At 37.6% G+C, this 21,550-nt stretch overlaps 2 protein-coding genes across 3 annotated transcripts; one reads left to right on the top strand and one right to left on the bottom strand.

The window, feature by feature from the left end:
- Window positions 1-2,962: 2,962 nt before the first annotated feature.
- On the top strand, window positions 2,963-4,724 carry ccl20b (chemokine (C-C motif) ligand 20b). The gene is made up of 4 exons (XM_086306719.1): window positions 2,963-3,242; window positions 3,348-3,450; window positions 4,136-4,210; window positions 4,318-4,724. Exons 1-4 carry the CDS (start codon window positions 3,161-3,163, stop codon window positions 4,367-4,369), a joined length of 312 nt encoding a protein of 103 aa, XP_086162845.1. The 5' UTR covers window positions 2,963-3,160; the 3' UTR covers window positions 4,370-4,724.
- LOC147322241 (uncharacterized) lies at window positions 4,418-13,703 on the bottom strand. 2 transcript variants are annotated; one of them, XM_086306714.1, is made up of 4 exons: window positions 13,608-13,703; window positions 8,099-10,730; window positions 7,592-7,709; window positions 4,418-6,448 (listed from the first exon to the last, which is right to left on the bottom strand). In XM_086306714.1, exons 1-4 carry the CDS (start codon window positions 13,701-13,703, stop codon window positions 6,208-6,210), a joined length of 3,087 nt encoding a protein of 1,028 aa, XP_086162840.1. In that variant the 3' UTR covers window positions 4,418-6,207. The 2 variants fall into 2 exon arrangements, with proteins under 2 accessions (XP_086162840.1, XP_086162841.1); XM_086306715.1 differs by lacking the exon at window positions 13,608-13,703 and having other exon boundaries at window positions 8,099-11,020.
- Between the last annotated feature and the right edge of the window lie 7,847 nt (window positions 13,704-21,550).

Raw genomic sequence — 21,550 nt, forward strand, 5'->3', positions numbered from 1 at the left:
TTGCAGCCTGCAATTTACTGCCCATTTCCCTGAAATTTAAGAAGAAAAAAAAGGATGCTTGATGTGTTATTGATAGTCTTCACTTTACATATATACAGGACAAAAATAACTGTTTATTGATGATGTGACACAGGACAGAAGCAGCTGAATGAATTCTGAGGTGTTTAGTGTCTGCTCCAATCCAGCTAAATGCAGTCAAATTGATTGGGCGGCATTTCATAATACAGATGGACAAGGACCCAAAACACACAGCCAAAGCAACCTAGGAGTTTATTAAATCAAAGAAGTGGAATATTCTTGAATGGTTAAGTCAGTCATCTGATCTTACCCCATTGAATATACATTCCACCTGTTGAAGACGAAACCTCCGACAGAAACGCCCCCAAACAACAAACAGCAAGTGAAAGCTGCTGCAGGTTGGTACATCTTGAGAAATAAAGAAAGCACGGAAGACAACAGTGGATGATCGCAGAATCATTTCCATGGTGAAGAGAAACCCCTTCACATCAGCAAACCAAGTGAACAACACTCTTCAGGAGGTAGGCATATTGATATCCAAGTTAACCATAAGGTGCATGTCACTCAGCATGAAGTTCAAGACTTCAGACTGTCATCGCAAAGCAAAGGGTTTTTAACCAAGTATTAGAAATGAACATTTTATTTTCAGTTATTTAATTCGTCCAATTACTTTTGAGCCTCTGATGCTTTAGTTCCTCACATTTTTAGGTATTTTTTTGTTCAACCCACTGAATTAAAGCTAGGTCATTTACTCACAGTTTACCCATTCGGTGTGGTGAAGTACGGGACTTTTTGCAAAAGAGTAACTGTTTAACATTCTAATCTCTGATAAGACAACAAAATCTAAAATAGGTGCCAGTAAGATAAGCTTCCTTGAGCTGAACTATTTCTTCTAGGGACTTTTCAAATATGCTGTGTAAGAAACATGGTGAAGTTGAGCCATGTTGGGGATTTTGACTTTCCTATCCTCTGGTTATTTTGTTACACTTGTACAAGGTAGATGTGCGCGTCACAGAAAAAGGATACACAAACAAAACCTCCCCACATTCCTTTCACATGCCTTCCTTTCACAAGTGAGTGAGAGCAAGTCACTAATTAACTTGTCAGCAGAAATGAGGAAAACAAAGAACTACAGCTCAAAGGGCTTAAGTTGCATTAATTCATACAGTTCATACAATTTGAGTGCAGACTTAAGTCAAAGTTAAGTTTAGCAATTTGTTGTCATAATTAATCGTTTCCACCTCAGTCTTAATAAAAAGACAGACTATAGCCTACTTAAAGTATTTCAGATGTTAAATACAGCTTACAGTGAGCAACAATAGCACCCTTGTTCCTGACCACAAAAGCCTATTTTTTCTCTTTTATGAGGCTTCATGTTTGGATTTTGGGTGTGGCTATATATATTTTTAGACAAAGGGGTAGATATGGGAAACAATAACCTAATGCCAGTGTGCTAGCTTGTTAACAAGGTTTAATTAACTGTGAAAATAGATGTTCTAAATTTGGCTAGCAGCAATCTAACAAAATATGCTAAGTGGAAAAACCCAACAGCTGGCTGATACTTGCTCTTGACACTAACCTCAAGTGGCCACTAGAGGAACTGTAGTTTTGGTCATTTGGCTGAATTTCATTCAACCCCAGCAGTAGCATTCTACTAGTGCCACAAAAAAGCATTTTTGTCTTTAGATAGCAAGATGCTAATATTCACTGATAAACTACTAATCGTTTGCTTGCAGTTAAATGGCATTGCAAGCTGGCCTTATCAGCATTTTGCTCAGAATAGCTGGTAATGAGGTCAAGAGGCTTAAAGGATTCAAAATTGCCTTTTTGCCTAGCTTTAATATTGTTTAATAGCTGGTCGAAAGTAGTTAGACTTCATAAAACATTCAAGCCACATTCTTAGTTTTGAGGGAAGTTTTGATCTTACCGTTAAAAAAATCAACAAAGGCAGTGTAAGGACGTTGGATTTCCACTTCACCTGAGACACGAGGCCTAGTGACCAGTGACCTGTGACTGAGACTACATGACTGCCCGGCAACCACTGATTTCATGGAAAAGTATCCCTGGAACGGTTCCAAGTAGTTACTGGAGATTGGGGATTACCAAAATGGTGTCTGAGAGCAATCATGCAGGTCTATTGACCAGACAGTGACCGCATAGTCCAGTTGACGAGTGGCTGCAATTTTTTTTACGTTTTACAACCACTTGGTGGTAAGTTAGTGAATAATTGCATGACAAGATATCTGTTTTCACTGGGTTCCATGCAAACTACTGCGGCAGTGTATTAGCAACCACGAGCAATCGCAAGGACGTTTTTGGTCTAGCACCCTTTTTACGACCAATTTCACCTAGTGACTATTAACAACCTCCAGCAAGCTTTCACAACCCAATAGGCCTGTCTAACTGAGGCCTAATAAATGACTTGTTATAACAGTAAAAAAAACCCTCCAAATTGTTCAAAATCGAATTGCTTGTAGTAGGTTTCCCAGCAGATTCTCTGTCATTTTGTACAAAACTTACAAGACTGCTATTCTCTTCAGGTCTCCCTTGAATGAAATACAAGTTAAGCTGCTTGACTTATTATAGACCACTCCAGATCCAGCAGTGCTATAGGCTTTAAGCAGGAACAGGTAAGAAACAAAACAACAAAAATGCAAATGTTTATTTGCATTATTAATCATGCCTACCAGGAGGTGACTCATTTGGTTTCAAAAACTAATTCCAATTGTATAGAATATGACATATATTCACATAATACTGCTTTAAAAATGTACTTTACTGATATCTGGTTTCACTTGGAATTCATTCTTCAGGGAATCAGTCTGCACATGAGTCCAGCGCCAGCCAAGCTCATAGTTCAGGCTGCCAATGTTTAACTTTTTTTTTTTTTTTTAACTTTATTTCCTCCCATGTCAGGGCCAGCTGGAATTTTTTCTATTTCCTGCTCTGTTTCCAGTGTTTTAACAATGACACAAAGGATTACACAATCCTGCCCGACGGGAAATTCCGAGAGTCGGCCTACTTAAAGGAGTGATCACCAAGTAGCACTTGTCACACTCTCTCTGATCGCCTTCAGGTGTTACACCTTTTCAGCGTCAGACACAGAAAGGCAGAGTGAACGCTCTCAGTTGGCTCATCAACCATGGCAAGCAGGAAAACGTGTCTCATGGTAGCTCTGTGCTCCCTCGTCATTATCATCAACTTTTTTGACAGCGCACAATCAGGTATTTCATACTAGTTAATATTTTAATGCACTTTCACTAATATTGCCAGTAGTAAGTTAAAAGTGTGATTTATAGTGGATTCTTTGTGCGTGTGTGTGCTTACAGCGAGCTGCTGCCTGAGGTACTCCAATCGTCAGCCTCCTTGCAAACGGATTCTGGGTTACACCATTCAGAACATCAATAACGCCTGTGACATCAACGCCATCATGTAAGTTATAACGGTTTATATGGAAGTGTAGCATGATAAAAGCAGGTAGATTCATGAGGAAATAAGACATCTAACAAACTAAAACGCTAAGAAGTAGTCAAGTTGAAGTTTAAGCAAGTTGTGCATTTTTCTAGTTTTTGAGTAGTGTTTACTCTGTACAAAGATTTTAGATTATGGAAAAGTTTATATATCAAATGTATTATTATTACATAAAAAGAGAAATGCTCACATTTAAGAAGTTTAGGGAATGAATTAAGACTGCTCATAAATATCTGTTCAATCAGTTTATGTGGGCCAACTTAAGTAGTGGTATTCTCAAGGAAAGACTATAGATAGGAAACTTAACCAGTAATGTGATACACATGTACAAAAACCAGCAAGAGCTAATGCCAATCTTTCATCCTGGTGTCTGGTTATGAATTCTGTGTAACATATCTTATCTGCACATTTCACCTTGTGGTGAAAAGATAATGGCTGTGTGTGCTTGGCATTTGCGCTCTCTCGGACGGACTAAACCTTGTGTATCTAAATAGCAAAACAGCATTTAATCCGTGACTAAAAATCAATCACGATAAGTTCAGGACGCTCTGCAGTTAATAATCAAACTAACACACTGGAATGAAACTCCATCGAGAGAAACTGTATCTTGAGGGTAAATGACTGCTTTCATCCTCTTTCCCAACAGTTTTCATGCTCCGGGAAGGTTTGTGTGTGCCGATCCATCAAAGCCGTTGACCCAGAAAGTGATGAAGTGTTATGAGTAAGTATAAATGCCCCTGTGGTGTATTGTTTGTCTGTGCCTTATATTCACTCTCAGCTGCTCAGTGAGTCAAACTGATCTTATTTCATTGATTTTGTTTTTTGCAGTGAAAAGAAGCGGAAGACCAACAAAGAAAATTCTAACAACAATGCATCTTAAACTCTCTTTAAGTGTTCTTATCTGCACTAATATTATCATAATAGTAAATCTACACATAAATATAATTTGTTGTGTGACCTTTCCTTTTATTTATTCTGTTTTATAAACAGGGAAGAGTAGTATTCTTAATACATGTGTGAGCTATAAGCTTTAGTGCTTCAACAACAAAAAAACTTGTGCTTTTTTTTAAAGTAATGTAAAATATTATTATTTTGTTATATGTATTATTGTTTGATTTATTTTCTGAAGAAGATGAAATATAAAACCCTGTATTTTCAGAAAGTGTGAGATAATTATTGTATTTAATATTTGTCAGAGAATTTATTAAAAGAGTTATTTGATAAAAACACATGTCTGTCTGTATGGACTCCACAAACAACCACATGCTGTCAAATTTTTGTCCTTGTTCTACATCGGGTAAAAAAAAAAAAAAAGAATTAATCACGCTGCAAAAGGATCCTAAATAAAAAGAAATTAGCTGACAGTGATTAGCAAACAGTGATAAATATGTACAATACCATATTTATAAGGTTACATCTCTGTTTAAAAGGTTTAAATCCTAGTGTTAAACATTGGAAAAAGAACATCAATGTTTTTTCCTGTTGTATAACTGGAATACAAATTAAAGATGTTCTTTATTTAATGTAATTATTCATAGAACAAAATATTCAGAATGGAAGGAATATGATCACAAATGAAGGGATATGTTTAAGTTCAGTTCATTCACATAGACTGTGAAGTCTGAAAAATTGAGCCACTGTAGAAGAGTTATAAACCTGCTTTCTTTCTGATGGCCAGCAAGGGGTGATGCCTTTTGTTGCATAGACAATGGGAAAATAGCCTTTTAGTTGCCTCACTCTATGATCTCAGTGAACACTTTTCTTATGACTATATCTTGTCAGTCACTAGTTTGTGTCTTACTATCCATATGATTTTAATTTAACAAACTTTGTTTCTTAGTAACTGTGGGGAGGCACTCATAGATGGACAAAATGTGTTACCTATTAGAGAAATAGTGGTTTAATTGGATAATTCCAATGTATCTGAGCTTGGTACATCTGTTGCAGGATGGTTTTATGGGTTATCTTAACTTTAACTACCTAACTCTTCAATAAACAAACCTGTGGGTGAACCACCTGTCTAATAACGCTGGCATAAGTAGAGGGTGCAAAGTTCACACAAGCCAAAGAACGACAGACATCTTAATGAGGAAGGCTGAAATAAAGTTTGAAAAGAACTGAAATTACTTTTACAGTGCATGAAATGTGATTTTCCATTGTTATGTATCAGCAGTGACTAAACAAGCTTAGTAATTAAACCAAGAGAGATATTATACTTTAGACTTGTTTAAAAGGCTTTGTTTGCATTTATTATACATATGTGTCCTTTATCTACGATAGATATAGTAAGATATTCTTATATATTCATTATGATCCTCAGTCATTTATTATGTAAGTTATATTCAGTTGACAATCATTGTCTCTTACTTCTTGCAAAACTTCTTTGTTTCAGTAATGCAAAAAGACGATGTATGATTGAATGAATTATGTGCAGCATTTTAATTGACCAAAATGCTGACTCTGTAATACTTTGATTAACAAGAAATTGCAGTGAAGTTATCATAGACATTTGTTTCATCTTTTCTTGCTTCACTGGTTCTGTTTAAAACCAACATTTCTGTAAGTAAGTAAAACTTCAAATATTTGCTGGAGAAACACTCAAAACTTTTAAAATAATGAAACATCAGAACACTGTAAACTATTATCATGGAATAAAAAAAAATAAAAAAATAAATCTATAACCTTTAAAAAAGAGAAAAAAAAATTGCTTTAATTTCCTCATGGCACAGTTGACACAGTGAGAAGTAACATCTTTCCTTCTGGATCTTCTCTGGTCTCCAGAGCCTGGCAAAGTTTCTCCCAGAACAGCTCGGTGTGCTCTCCAACTCGCGGCCAGCTCAGGTAGGTTTTCCTCTTTATCATCTTTCTCATGCGGTGGTAAGGAGACAACAGATAGCTGGGAATCTCCTCCATGAATACCAGGATTAGAACGTCTTTCTGCTCATCAAACAGACGGAAACTAAAGATAAGAGGGAGAAAAGGGATGCATAAGTACTCTCTTTAAAAGAGTAAAGTAATGAAGATAATACAAAAATAAATGAAATAAACATGTTTTAAGAGAATAAAATAAAACACCTGTGAACATGGCAGATTAAAGAGGAAATTAAAAGCTAGCAAAAAAAAAAAATCAATGAAATTTTAAGCATGCCGGTGTAACATATACAGTGCTGCACAGATCAGAAAATCACATAGTGGAACACAGTAATGTCAAGTCCTCTTCTTTCAGCTGTTCCCTTTAGGGGTCACCACAGGGGATCATCTGCCTCCATCTCAACCTATCCTCTTCCGCCACATATAGTAGATGCAGTTAAGCACGTCCTGCTTCACATCCATGAACCTCCTATGTGACCTCCTAAGCCATCTTAACCTTGCCTCTCAAACTTTGTCTCCAAACAGGTCAACCTGAGCTGTCTCTCTGATATTCTCATTTCTAATTCTGTAACTCCCAATAAAAAGTGGAGTAATTTTGTTAGGCTGGCCACTCATGGGAAGTTTAATTGCTGTTCCAAGTTTTGTGGATAATGGCTCTCACCATGGTTCGCTGAAGTCCCAAAGTCTTTATAACCCCTTCCAGACTGACAGACGTCAATGACTTTCTTATCTTTCTTGAGCTTCTTTGGATCTTTGCATGCTGAATTGCTGTTTGAGATGTTTTACCTTGTCAGGCAGGTTCTGTTTAAGTAAATTATTGATTTAACAGGTCTGGGAGTATCAGGCCTGGGTATGGTTAGTGAATTTGAACTCAACTTTGAACTCAACCACGTAGGTTTGAAAGCTTTTTTCCCCCTTGATAAATTAAATCATCTTTTAAAAAATAATTTTTTTATTTGCTTTGGTTACATTTGTCCAATATTAAATGTTGTTTGATAATCTGAAACATGTAAGCGTAACAAATATGCAAAAAAACAAAACAAAACAAAAAGTAGAAGAAAAAAGAAATCAGTAAAGGGGCAGATGCTTTTTCATGGCACTGTATTTGGAGTAACTTTGGTTGTGCCATTGTCACTGTTGACATTAGCATAAAAGCACTGTTAACACCTTTCAATTTCAATTTTATATTTTAATGTTATTGCTACAGTCTTGTGGTGCGCCAACAGGTTACCTGGCTGCCTGGATCTCTCTGGAGCACCATTCACTCTCGAGGTATTTGCGACTGATCACACAAATGGTCTTCCTGCTTCCATAAATAGCATCTGTAATGTTATCTATGATGGGTCTCCCTAATGAGGAGAAGAAAAATAACACAGCCAGTAATAAAACCATGAGGTTTGTATCCTCAGCTTTTTAGTAAAGTAGTATAGTGACACCCTCTGGAGTACATATGAAAGTGCACATTTGACTGCAAAAGCTTCTAACACCATGCCCTCATTGTCTCCAGATAATTGTTAGATAGTGCAATTATATAAATCAAAAGAGAGACTAACTGCCACTTCAAATATAACTGCATAAGTCAAATGATGTTACATTTTTCTGAAAACATTCTAGAAAATGTCCTGAATCTAATAATTTAGTTGGGATTAAACAGAGATACCGACAAACACACAATTTTAAGAGACATCCCACTTGTCAAGCCATTAATATTTAACTTTAATTCAAACTTGCATCTCACCTGGTTCAAAGTCTCGATGGTGTAGGCACAGTCTCCAGCCCTGTTCTCCTTCCAGTTTTGGTAAGAGCTTGTCAATGACCCAAGGCTCATCGTGGGTGTTGTAGGAGATAAAGGCGTCGTACTGATGATGAGTTTTCTTGTTTTTGTGCTTTCTATCAAAGAGCCAAGCTATGAACAGGTAATAGGCATAGACCAGCTGCAACCCCATGAAATGGTAAGTGAAGGACACCACCATCAAGCATAGGATTGCACACGTGGTGAGAACAAAGCAAATAAAGTCAGTGTCATCTGAGCAGGAGCTGGTGTCCAAGTCCAACAGCTTCTTACTTTTGAATTCTTGTGGATAGTTGCACGTAAAGTTATATGCATCATAAACCTGAGTTTTGTTGTTATTTATTGCCCACGAGAGAAACCAGCTGTTATCACAGTTGCAGGTGAATCCATTGCCCTGAAGGTCCAGATAAGTCAGAGCTGGTAGGGATTTATTTATATCTTCTTCGCGGATAACTGAATATAAATTCTGTCTTGCCTGTAGAAACTCCAGCTTTGTGAGGCTGGCATTTTTAAGGAACTCTAGAGAGTAAAGAGCTGTCCTGGATATATAAAGGCTTTTAAGGTTTGGAATTGGGAAGAACAGATCTGGAGGGAGTTCTTTAAGTTCATTTGAAGAAAGATCAAGTAATTGCAGCTGTGGCGTGTAAACAAAGGTGTCTTTGTCCAGAGACGCAATACGGATATTCCTGGCTTTGAAACTCAAAAGACTGGTCAAACCTTGCAAAAAGTTCCCAGGCAGATAACTATGCAACCTGTGGTGTTGTGAAAAAACAAGCAGTTCCTCTAGATGGGACAGCTGAGAAAATGGAGGATCCGGCAAATTTCTACTTTTCTTGTAATTGATGTGATTTTCACTCAAATCAAGTCTTCTTAAATTAATCAGAGGACTGAAAACATCTTTGTTTAGTTCATCTTGTGAAATATCATTGTTTTGTAGATTAATTTGGGTCAGATTTGTCAGTCCACTGAAACTCTTACTTTCAAGTACTTTTATTTTGTTTTGGTGTAATGACAGGTTCTGGAGGGAGTGCAAGCCTTTAAATGCATCCCTTTTGATAGCAGTGAGTTTGTTTCCATTCAAATGCAGCTGTGTGAGGTTTGGCAAATGTTCTTTGAAAGCACTGTTCAATTTAGTTATTTGGTTTGTCTGTAATTTTAGAGTTTGTAATCCTTTTAAATCCTTGAAAAGACATGGTTTCAGAGCTGTGATTGAATTCTGATAAAGATAAAGCTTTCTGAGCTTTGTCTGATTGGTGAAATCATGGCAGTCCAGTGTGCTGATGTTATTGGTGCTGAGATCCAGCTCTGAAAGAGTTGGTAGATTCCTTGTTGCAGCTGGAACCAGTGGAAGCCTGTTTTTACTCAGCGTTAAAATCCTTAAGTTTTTAAGGGATCTGAAAGCATCATCATGGATGTATTTTATTTTGTTGTCTGTCAAAACTAACTCAGTTACATTAATACACAACTTAAACAAGTATGCATTAACAAAGCTGAGCTTATTGCTTCGAAGCTGCAGAGTCCTCATTGTTGGGATGGTGCAGGAAATGTTGATCAGTGTGGTCAGGTTATGTGTCATTGCATTCATTCTCAGAATAGTTAATGATGAGTTCACTGACTCTAACAACCTTTCCATGTCCCCAAGACCCAAATGAAGCTCACTAATGTCAAGAGTAGTAACACGACTAAGAAATGTCTTGTTTTGCACGTCCCATATCATCTGTTTCTTTTTGGCTGGGCTCCCAATTTTAAACCAGGTGAGATTTGGAAAAACATCGGCAGTGATCCTGAAGACTGCGAGGGGATTTTTCGACAAATCAAGGTACTGAAGTTCTAATGATTTGTTTGTCAGTTCAAATGACTGAAAAGTGGTTAAATCATTGTTGCTTATTACCAGCTCCCGTAGATGTGGCAGATGTTGCAATATCAATTGAACTTTTGTAATGTGGTGCAGTTTGTTATGAGAAATGTCCAGAAGTTTTAAACTTGTCATGGACTTAAAAGATGTGGATGCCATTTGTTTAATGCGATTTTGATTAATTCTTAGCTCAATGAGGCAACTCAAGCCATCAAAAACATTTTCTCCCAGTGTAACAAGTTTGTTATTATTTAGATTTAATGTCTCAAGAGAACTTAGACTGGCAAACGCACCGCTTTCTATCTGTGAAATGTTGTTGATATTAAGGTCTAACTTAGTCAAATTTAGTAGATCTTTGAAGTCTGATGCATGTATTGTTGAAATTCTGTTAGAAGTTAAATCGAGGCCTGTCACAGTTGAGGGAATATCTTCAGGAACAGCTCTGAGTTTACTTCCGACACATATGGCCGTACTGTAGCTGATTCTGCAAGTCTTCAGGGAAAATCCATCAACCGGCGCAATGAAATTGATGATGCACAGCATGTAAAAAATAATCCGCGATTTGCAACATTTTGTTCCTCTTTCTAATTTGGTTTGTTCCTCTTCCAATCCAGGATCCATTATTAATCTTTGTAACAAACAGGAAAGCTCAACACAGACAACCAGAAAACAAACTATAGTCCACTGTCCATAGTCCACTGAATTTAACTGCCACAGACAATCCTGGGAAGCCAAAAACAAAAAACATAAAGAAACAAAAATTAAGGAATCAACAAGAAAACTAATTGCAAAGAGTCAAAAATATCTTATTCATCTTACAACCAATACAAAAATGCATCAAGACCTCTTTATTCCAAATTTATGACATGCGCTGTGTCGCATTAGGATGGAACTATCCAGAAATCTTTGTGTTGTACTTGACACTTTCCACCAACTTCTGTTATTTCTTTCCTTTTACTAGTTTAATATTTAAAAAAAAAATAGTGAAAGTAGCCAGGAGAAGATTTGGAGAAGTTTAGACATCTTCAAAATATGGTGTGTATGCAGGCTTTAAGTGTTTAATGGAGTAAGATGTATCTTGATTTTATGACAAATACAGTGGCTTGCAAAAGAATTCGGCCCCCTTGAACTTTTCCACATTTTGTCACATTACAGCCACAAACATGAATCAATTTTATTGGAATTCCATGTGAAAGACCAACACAAAGTGGTGTACACGTGAGACGTGGAACGAAAATCATACATTCCAAACATGATTCCAAACTTTTTTTTTTTTTTTTTACAAATAAATAACTGAAAAGTGGGGTGTGCATAATTATTCAGCCCCCTGATTCAATACTTTGTAGAACCACCTTTTGCTGCAATTACAGCTGCCAGTCTTTTGGGGTATGTTTCTAGCAGCTTTGCACACCTAGAGACTGAAATCTTTGCCCATTCTTCTTTGTAAAACAGCTCCAGCTCAGTCAGATTAGCTGGACAGCGTTTGTGAACAGCAGTTTTCAGATCTTGCCACAGATTCTCGATTGGATTTAGATCTGGACTTTGACTGGGCCATTCTAACACATGGATATGTTTTGTTTTAAACCAGGGCTGCCCAATCCCAGTCCTCGAGAGCTACTATCCTGCAGCTTTTAGATGCATCCCTACTCCAACACAGCTGAATCAAATGGTTTGATTACCTCTTCAGCATGCCATTGTGTTTGGCAAAGGCCTGACAACAAGCCATTCATTTGATTCGGGTGTGTGGGAACAAGGATGCATCTAAAAGCTGCAGGATAGTAGCTCTCGAGGACCGGGATTAGGCACCCCTGTTTTAAACCATTTCATCATTGCCCTGACCTGTCTGGTGTGTTCTTTGGACTTCATGGTGTTGTTGTTCCCAACATTCTCTTAGACAACTTCTGAGATCATCACAGAGCAGCTGTATTTGTACTGACATTAGATTACACACAGGTGCACTCAATTTAGTCATTAGCACTCATCAGGCAATGTCTATGGGCAACTGACTGCACTCAGACCAAAGGGGGCTGAATAATTACGCACACCCCACTTTTCAGTTATTTATTTGTAAAAAATGTTTGGAATCATGTATGATTTTTGTTCCACTTCTCACGTGTACACCACTTTGTGTTGGTCTTTCACGTGGAATTCCAATAAAATTGATTTATGTTTGTGGCTGTAATGTGACAAAATGTGGGAAAGTTCAAGGGGGCCGAATACTTTTGCAAGCCACTGTATCTTATGATGCAGTGTGCAGTCTTGAGTCACTCCTCAGTTCTTTATATTTAACCAGAAAAATGGAACTAGGTGCACCTAATTATAGAACGTTGATGTTTGGTCACACCACATTTATACTTCAACACAGGCCAAACTCTTTTAGGCAAGCTTTTTTATAACTTATGTAAGTAGCCTTCAGAAACAATTTTGAGGCTCTGGAAAGGCCAGTGCATGACTGTACTGTTCCACTCTGTGTTTTTTTCCATTCTGCTTTACTGCTTTACTCCACTGGCAGTGGATTTTGGATCACTGTCATGCTGAAAAATGAAATGTTGCAAATAAAATGTTTCTGTATGGTACTACAGGACGGATCAAATTCTTGAGGTACCCAAATCATAACAGAACCTTTACTCTGTTTTACAGATGGCTGTAGACACTCATTGTTGTATCTCTCCTGACCTCCTCTGTACATACTGACAATGTGAACCACATTTTTTAAATCTGCAGTCATCATTTCATAAGGCCTGTAGCAACTGATTTTCAGTCCAGTTCTTCAGTTCTTGTTTAATTTGTCAGCCAGTCTCACGCTTTCTCTTCCTCAAGAATTGGTTCTTCACATCAACCCTTTTTTCGGTTTCTTACAGACATGACTTTTAGATACTGTTCATAGGCTGTACATAGTTTTACTAACTTTTTAAAGACATGCTGCACAGCTGAGATGTGTCAAGTATTCAGCTAGTAGCTCTTTGGGAGTCTGCTTACTGGTGCAAAAATACCATTTGTGCCACTCAAACTGTTTTCCTTGATTCAACTAAACAGCTAGTAACAGCTAGTAACAGAGAACCAATTTAAAATGAGTCCTTTGCTCAGTTGTCTGTTTTGTGCAGACAGAGCTAGGTGCCTTTTTCTTCCTTGAATGAGTCATAGGTCAGTGTTAAGTGAGTTAACCATAAAAAAGAAGCAAAAAAAAAAAAGTTGGTTACAAAGACTGGGAGGAAAATTAGTAAAAAAAAAAAGCTGTTAATGTCCAAAGAAGAACATTTAAAGACCTTCAGAAAGCACAAAAAACTGCTGCTCAAAACCATTTAAAAATGAAATTACAAGAAGGTCTTTGTCCTTAAAAGCACCATAATAAAGAAACGAGGCGTGGGTAAGACTTTGTTGCCAATTTTTTGCAAACGATTTTGACAAATATTACTCATTCTGAGACTATTACCAGTCCCTCCTATTTTCATTGCACCTTCCAGTTTTATTAAAAGAGAAATACATTTTACGGCACAAGTAAAATGTATGACAACCCTAGTTGTCATACATTTGTAGTTTAATTCAGATTTGGACCCACACAGAGGCATGAAGAACAAATTAAATCTTGAAAAAACTTACTGAAGTTAAATGAAGATTTGTTGAAAAAAAAGACTGTGGTAGATAATCCAATCCAACATTCAATCCAAGAGGCAAAGTGACCAAGGAATGAGACATGAAGCACGAAGTGCTGAAATGTTGTAGGAAAATAGAAAGGCAGGAGAACAGCTTCGTAAAGAGGGTGGGCTGACAAGTGACAGGGCTATAAATACACAAAGAGCTGAACCAATGGGCTATGAAGGCAAAACAGGAAACACCTTTAAATGTAATCGTTTTAAATAAAGAGGAAAACTATCCCCTCTGTGACTAATCCAGCTACTAAAAGGAAATCTGTTAGTTTTACATCAAGAGCCACATTTATCATGTGCGGTTTCATAATAATAAAAAATCCTAAGCTTGATCAATGAGCACATTAAAACCAGTGAAGTCAGTGTATCCATGTCCTTTAATTCAACTCTGTATACAGGAAGTGGAACTGTGGTCAGGCCCTTTCTCTCAGTCTCCGTCTTTTAGGTGCATATTAAACAAAATACCTGTGTGTGGCAAAAAAGCAGCACTGCGTGATCGAAAAACGTTTTCTACTTACTTAGATAAATGTTATGCTGACATGGAAATGGAGCTTAAAGAGACATTTGAGAGTTTGGAATATATTTCCACGACTGCTGACATTTCGACCAGCCATAACAAAAGTTTTCTCGGAATGACGCCACACTGGATTGATCCTTCTACTTTTGTACGAGGACATGCAGCGCTAGCATGTAAAAGAGTTCGAGGGAGACACACATATGATGTCATCGACAATGAAATCGAGCAAGTACATTCGGCTTATGGTCGGACTGAACTCTAAAGTGACAGCCACTGTGACAGACAATGGGTTCAATTTTATCAAAGCTTTTAGAATGTTCCAAAAATCAGACTCTGATGAGGAATTGGAAGAAGATGAAGGGGTGACATTTACTGATGTTGAGTAGACCCTCTCCACAGAATCTGAAGGACAGTTTTCTCTCCCTCCACACTTAAGATGTGCATCACACACACTGAACTTAATTGTTCATGATGTTGAGAAATGGCTTCAAGCAAATGAGGCAAAATTCATCTACCGAAGTGCAACTTCAAAGTGTTCTGCAATGTGGACAAAAGCAAACCGTTCTTCTGTTGCTCCAGAGTTGGTAGATAATTTTTTCAAGAAAAAACTCATAGTACCTGTTTCAACACGATGAAATTCGTTTCACAACACTGTCCAGGATCACTGACATTCCCCTTGCTTAAATAAATACTGTCTTCACTGATCGGGAGTATCTGTTCCTAAAGGAGTATTGTATCGTGTTGAAGCCACTCACTGTTGCACTAGACATATTGCAAGGAGAAGAGAACTGCTATTTTGGAATCCTTCTTCCAACTCTGGAGATTCTAATGTCCAGGACACTGGCACTGCAGGACGAGCTTAAGCTGACAGCATCCCTCCCTGATATCATTGTTAAGGTAATCTATATATAGCCTTACCCTAAAATAAATTTTTGTTTTATTTATCATGCTCTTATGTGAAGTGTCTGATGTATTTTTTTCTCATAGGCGATCAAGGTGCGCTTTTCCTCAATGATGGACAATAAAGAAGCTCTCCTGGCTGCAGTCACTTTGCTTAAATTTAAGTTACGCTGGATCAGAGAAGAAGAGAAAAAAGACATGGTTAGGGCAATGCTTACTACAGAGTGCCGTGGGTTGTCTCTTGAAGACCAACAACCTGCTCAAGATCACAAGAACCCTGCTAACTCCACTGATGACTTTTTTTCATTTGAGGAGGACGACTGTACCTACTCTGCTGAAACAGAGGTGATGGAATATTTGAAATCTGCTGGGTCTGAGCTGGGTGTTCTTAGCCAGGTACAACACAGCCACACCATCAAGCGCACCAGTCGAAAGGCTTTTTAGCCTCGGCAATCTTGTGCTTACACCCAGAAGGAACAGACTGTCAAGTGAACGCTTTGAGAGACTTACATTAATGAGATACAACAACTTTTTCAAAAACAACACAGCTAAGTAGTACAAAAAATGTTTTGGAAAACATGAGTGCATACAGCATGCAGGAAATATGGTGCTCATTGGTTTGAGGAAGTTTCAGAGGAATTCTGTTTGTTAACCAAAGTTCAGAGTTAACTTCACTTCGTTGAATCACATGACATGATTACATACATTATGTATGAATATGTTACTCATTGCTTTGAAAATGTAAAATTTTAATGTTTACTGCGTGAAATATGTCATGTATAACATTTCTTAAGTTAAGCTTTTTTGTTATTCAGATATGTTGCAGAAAAATATATTTGTTATTCTGGAATTGTGTTTCTTAGTTAAAGAAAGTTACATTCCTTACTAAAAAATGTAATTATTAAAGAATGTTTTGTTTTTATAGAGTGTAATAAAGATGATTCAGGAAGCAAAAAGGCTAAACTATTTCATGTTGACTTGTATTTTTTTTAAAAATTATTTATTATTTAGAGAGTTTAATTTCTATTGTTTGTCCACTCAAGGTTTATGGGGAAGTATTTAGTTAAATTACTTATTGAGTAATTAAGTTACTTTTCAGACACAGTAATTAGATAAGTATTTTAAATACAATATTGATTAAGTAATTAGTAATAGTAATTAATTACTTTTTTAAAGTAACTTACCCAACACTGCATCTTATGCCATCAGCTTGTCCTAGGTCACGGTTTCCTTCCACATATAGCTTTGCAAAAATTGCATAAAAAGCGCTTGCAGCAACAAAAACATAATATTCCAGAAACATACTTTGCCGATCCGATCAGCTGTTCGTAACACTTCCCACATTGAAAAAGATGTCAGCACGAATGATCGCATGTCTGCCATTCCCTGCCCGAAAACGGAAGTGACGTCATTTTCGCGGAAAATGTAGTTTTTTACTTGTAGGCCTTAAAAGCCTATACTGGTGTTTTTATAAGTCATGTTTGACTTTATGCTTTTCTGAATAGTTTCTGGGATGCTTAGAACTCAAATTGCACTGCTGGAAATAGTTTATTTATTTTGATGCACATGCTGTTTTGTTTGCAAATTTGCATCATAGGATTGTTTTTCGTTTTTCCTGCAGTATATAAAAATTGCTCTATCTCAAAATTAAAACTATGAAGACACTCAAAATAAATTTCCTGTTGTTGTAAACTATTTTTTGCAACTTTTTTGTATTTAAAGTTTTAAGGGATGAGCCTCTTAAATTTCTCCAATTAGAAATATATGTAAAAAAAACAAAAACGATTTTCAATTTTTTTGTAGTTTATTGCACTTTTTTTTGCAATTAATGTAGTTACTATGGACTTAATGCAGACATATTAGTATAATATTGGCTATAACAGTTGTATTGATGTATAGCAACTTGAAATGCTCCCAAAAATGGCACTACAACATGTAAAAATATAAAGTAAGCTCTGGCGGACTTGGTTCTATGGTAGGTCTTAAAGGGTTAAAGGATATTTGAAGTTTATTTTAACCTGGTACATTTCTGACTAACATGTCTGTGGAGGGGGTGTGGTCTCTGGCTCCACTGCAGTGGAGGGTGGTATAGCGGGCTCAAGGGGCAGTGCTAGTCTGGCTGGCAGGACAGCTGCTGCCACTCAGTAATCAGGTTCTTCCATCTTTTCAGTGACGCTGGGACATAAGGAGAGAGACAAGTGTGGAGTGCAGAAGCAGCTGGAAAGCTGACTGCCCCGATGTCAAAACGACAAAAGAGAACATTGTTGTGTAAAAAAATCTACTGTCCTTTATGGCTTATGTTAATGCTGCACTTACCACCTCTGATGTAGAAATCCAGGAAAATGGTGCAGTTTTCCAATACACAAATTCTTCATTATGTGGATTCCTTGTCCTTGGATCCTTGTCCTGTTAGCTGTTGGACGCATTTGACTCTGGAATAATTTGGTACATTCCTTTTGCTGTTCCAGTATGTTTGAGTTATACAATATGATAGTATCTTCACTAAAGTGAAGATTAAAAGTGGGATTCTGTCATAGCCTCATATCTGGCAAAAATGGAGACAGCCTGTTCATATGACCTAAAGAACAACAGGCACATTAACCCTTTAAGACCTACCATAGAACCAAGTCCGCCAGAGCTTATATTATATTTTTACATGCTGTGGAGCCATTTTTGGGAGCATTTCAAGTTGCTATACATCAATACAACCATTATAGCCCAGATTTTAATAATATGTATTCATTAAGTGCATAGTAATTACATAAATTGCAAAAAAGTGCAATAAACTACAAAAAAATTGAAAATCGTTTTTGATTTTTTAACATATATTTGTAGTTAGAGAAATTTAAGAGGCTTATCCCTCAAAACTGTAAATACAAAAAAGTTGCACAAAATAGTTTCCCACCACAGGAAATTTATTTTGAGTGTCTTCATAGTTTTATTTTTGAAATACACCAATTTTTATACACTGCAGGAAAAACGAAAATAAATATTATACTGCAAATTTGCAAAAAAGCAGCATATGCATCAAAATAAACTATTTCCAGCAGTGCAATATGAGTCCTAAGCATCCCAGAAACGACACAGAAAGTCATAAAGTCAAAGATAACTTTTAAAAAGACCAGTATAGGCCCTGAGGCCCTGATCGCAAAAAAGACTACATTTCCGCGAAAATGACGTCACTTCCGGTTTCGGGCAGGTAATGGCGGAAATGCAAAAGTTCGCGCTGACGTCTATTCCAACGTAGGAAGTGTTATGAACAGCTGATCGGATCGGTAAAGCGTGTTTCTGGAATATTATGTTTTTGTTCCTGCAAGCGGTTTTTATGCAGTTTTTGCAAAGCTTTATGTGGAAGGAAACCGTGACCTAGGACAAGCTGATGGCATAAGATGTAAGTACAACTCCTCCGGTTTCATATGCAAAAAATTTTTTTGCGCTAGCTTACGTGGTTGCAGTGCTACTGGGATTTAAAAATAGTTACGCAAAACAGAGCGTTCCCGCTCTGATCGGCTCTAAAGGGTTAATGGAGGAATGCACCAGATTGAAATAAGCTGGAATTACATTTACAGTTTTGGACAATCTTTCATATCCCTTGTTTGTCCATAAAAACACTAACAGCATGCAGACATTTCATGAGCATTCAGGATTATAACTCTCAAGCTACAAAGTTGCCATTATGTCATTATATTTCATGCTTTTTTAATGGCCGTGTTTGGATATACTATGCCTATACTATTTATTTGATCTGTGCTAGGAATTTTATAAATATTCTTATGTAAGTGCTGAGAAAGAAACTGGCCTGTGAAAAAATTATTTTAAACTAAGTCACAAAGTGACAAATATGCTCCAATTTCTCAGAAAGGGGCCAAATTCTGTGAAACTGTGTGTATTTTTATCTCTAAAGGGGGAACTAAACTAGACGCTGCAGTTTTCTGTTGCTATTTATACATTTTGTGTCATGAAATGTCTGTTGTCCATAATACTATGACAACAATGCAAAAAAAAGAAAATCATGAAGGTGTGATAATGTAATTAATATTGTAAATCGTAAATAATTTCTTATGCAAAACTAGTTAAAACAATTGTTTATATAAAATATTTATTGGACAGCACATGACTTTTACAAAACACTTTCTGAAAAAAATTTCAGCAACACCCGTAGGAAAAAAAAAAAAAAAGTAAAGTTATATTTGAAAGAAGAAGAAGAGGAAGAAGGTACATCCTTTTTCAGTTGTAATGTTTCTAATATATCAGGACATAACAAAATGTTATGGCCTCAGCTGAACTTATTCCAATGTGTCATTATTTACTTAACAAAACTTGAAGCCAAAATGGAGGAGAAGTGTGTTAAAAAGTATACCCCATGATTCAAAAGCTTGTAGAATCAGCTTTAAGAGTAATAGCTTGAGGTAATACGTTTCTGTTTGAGTTTATCAGTCTCTCACAATATTGTAGAGTAACTTTTACCGTCTCTTCTCGACAACCTTACAGCCCAGGTCACTGAGGTTTTGAAAACAGCATTCACAAAGTCCTGCATTAAAGTTGGATTGCGGTTTAGATCATTGCAATAATTTGCTATAATCTGTTGTAGAGTTGCTGCTGTGCTTGGGATCCTTGTCCGGTTGCTTTAGCTGTTGGACAGATGGCCTCACATTTGACTCTAGAATACTTAGAGTCAAATCTGAGTCCTTACTTACAGGTAGAGATGGCACGATACCACTTTTTTATGTCCGATACCGATATCATAAATTTGGATATCTGCCGATACCGATATGAATCCGATATAGTGTGTTTTTTAATCAATAAAACAGTTTTTTAAATATCTTGCTGCATTTTGTATAAGTTCATACTCAAGTTTAAAACAACAACTACACTAAAGCTATTCTGTTATACCTGTATGCAAAAAAAAAACAAATTTCATAGTTCAGCAATACTGATCAATCTAATAAACTTAAACCTACACCATCCTCCCTATTCTGGTATTTTAAAGAGTACTTAGCATAAATATTAAGCAACCTAACTAATAGGGTTCCAACTCCCAGCAACAACAAAAATAAATAAATAAAAAATAGGGAACCACCCCTCACGCTCCACCTCATGATGCTTAATCGACGTAATCAACCTTAATTTGATGCAGTGTGAAAAAAAATGCACAGAAATCTATTATTTTTCAAGAAATATTAAATAGATTCAACATCTTTCTTCAACAAAATTGCAGACTGCACAGATGGTACCTTCCCAAAGGAAAAAGTACTATAGCTTACTAGGGTGTATATATATATTAGACTTAATAGTCACTATATACAGTAATTGACTTCTATTCATTTTACATCTAATTAAAACTTTGGGTGTCAGATACTTATTTATTAAAAGCTAGACATTTTAACTGAGAATAAGAAAGAAAAGTATGTCTTTGTGCCCCCTTTTCCCTGTTAATGCCCTATCGGCCCCCCTGGCTAAACTTTGCTAGATCCGCCCCTGCACAGTTACCAGCGTTAGCTACGTAGTGTTAAGGGTTCCGAAAGAGACTCAGGCGCAGGCCAGGGTTTCCCTTTAAGCGAAGAACAGTGCGTTTATTCACAGTGAACACAATCACCAAGTGGCTATGTACAATGTGCAGGGGGAAAAGGGTCCGGGTCGCCAGGGTCCGTGGGAAACAGGGTTAGGGGAAAAGGTGCTCCACACTTTCTGTACAAAAACTCCTCCTCAGTCACTCCTCTCAGAATCCGGTTCAAAAACGATCTAAACACAAAAGGTCGGGTTAGCGGGATAATAACAAAGGGCTTTCAAAATACAGGTTGGCAGATACACAAGTTTGACTGACGCTGATAGTTCAACGATCCAGCGAAGACTAGTGCAGACTCGCCATCTAAGTAGTGCAGTAATCAGCTGGGATCAGCGGCCGGTGTGGTGATGAGCAGGTGTGTGGGCCAGCAGCGGGAGCCCGCAGTGAGCATCGCCGTGGCGAGAGAGAGAGAGTGAGAGAGAAAACAAACCACAAACATATTGCCCAATAGAGGATTGACCAGCAGGGCACAGGGACCATGACAGTACCCCCCCCTCAACGGGAGCCCCCCGGCGACCCACCAGGCTTACCAGGATGAGACAGATGGAAGGCCCGCAGCATACGCTTGTCCAGGACAGCGGCCCGCGGAACCCAGGATCGCTCCTCAATGCCATAGCCCTCCCAGTCCACAAGGTACTGGAAGCCACGCCCGCGGCGGCGAGAGTCCATAATCCGCGTGATGGAATAGGCGGGCAAGCCGTCCACAAGCCGGGCGGGCGGAGGGGGCCTGGACGGAGGGCACAGGGGGCTATTCTGTACAGGTTTGATTTGGGAGACGTGGAACACATTGTGAATCCTCATGTTGCGGGGCAGCCGGAGTTTCAGAGAGACGGGGTTGATCAGCGCCGAAACCTCAAAAGGACCAATGAAGTTTGGGTTGAGCTTCTTGGACTCAGTCCTGAGAGGAACAAAG

The sequence above is a fragment of the Aulonocara sp. 'chitande type north' Nkhata Bay genome, linkage group LG9 (genome assembly GCF_057382095.1).
Source record: "Aulonocara sp. 'chitande type north' Nkhata Bay isolate Kocher_YH1m ecotype deep benthic linkage group LG9, A_spYH_male_GT1.1, whole genome shotgun sequence".
Taxonomy (NCBI): Eukaryota; Metazoa; Chordata; class Actinopteri; order Cichliformes; family Cichlidae; genus Aulonocara; species Aulonocara sp. 'chitande type north' Nkhata Bay.

Bases quoted from the DNA above. Each gene is read 5' to 3' on its own strand.
- ccl20b (XM_086306719.1), top strand. From the start codon at position 3,161: ATGGCAAGCAGGAAAACGTGTCTCATGGTAGCTCTGTGCTCCCTCGTC. The intron at 3,243-3,347 runs GTATTTCATACT...GTGTGCTTACAG, and splicing joins TTTTGACAGCGCACAATCAG to CGAGCTGCTGCCTGAGGTAC. The intron at 3,451-4,135 runs GTAAGTTATAAC...CTTTCCCAACAG, and splicing joins TGTGACATCAACGCCATCAT to TTTTCATGCTCCGGGAAGGT.
- LOC147322241 (XM_086306714.1), bottom strand. From the start codon at position 13,703: ATGTCTCATTCCTTGGTCACTTTGCCTCTTGGATTGAATGTTGGATTG. The intron at 7,710-8,098 runs GTGAGATGCAAG...TCTCCTCATTAG, and splicing joins CCATCGAGACTTTGAACCAG to GGAGACCCATCATAGATAAC. The intron at 6,449-7,591 runs GTAACCTGTTGG...TCTTATCTTTAG, and splicing joins AGAGAGATCCAGGCAGCCAG to TTTCCGTCTGTTTGATGAGC.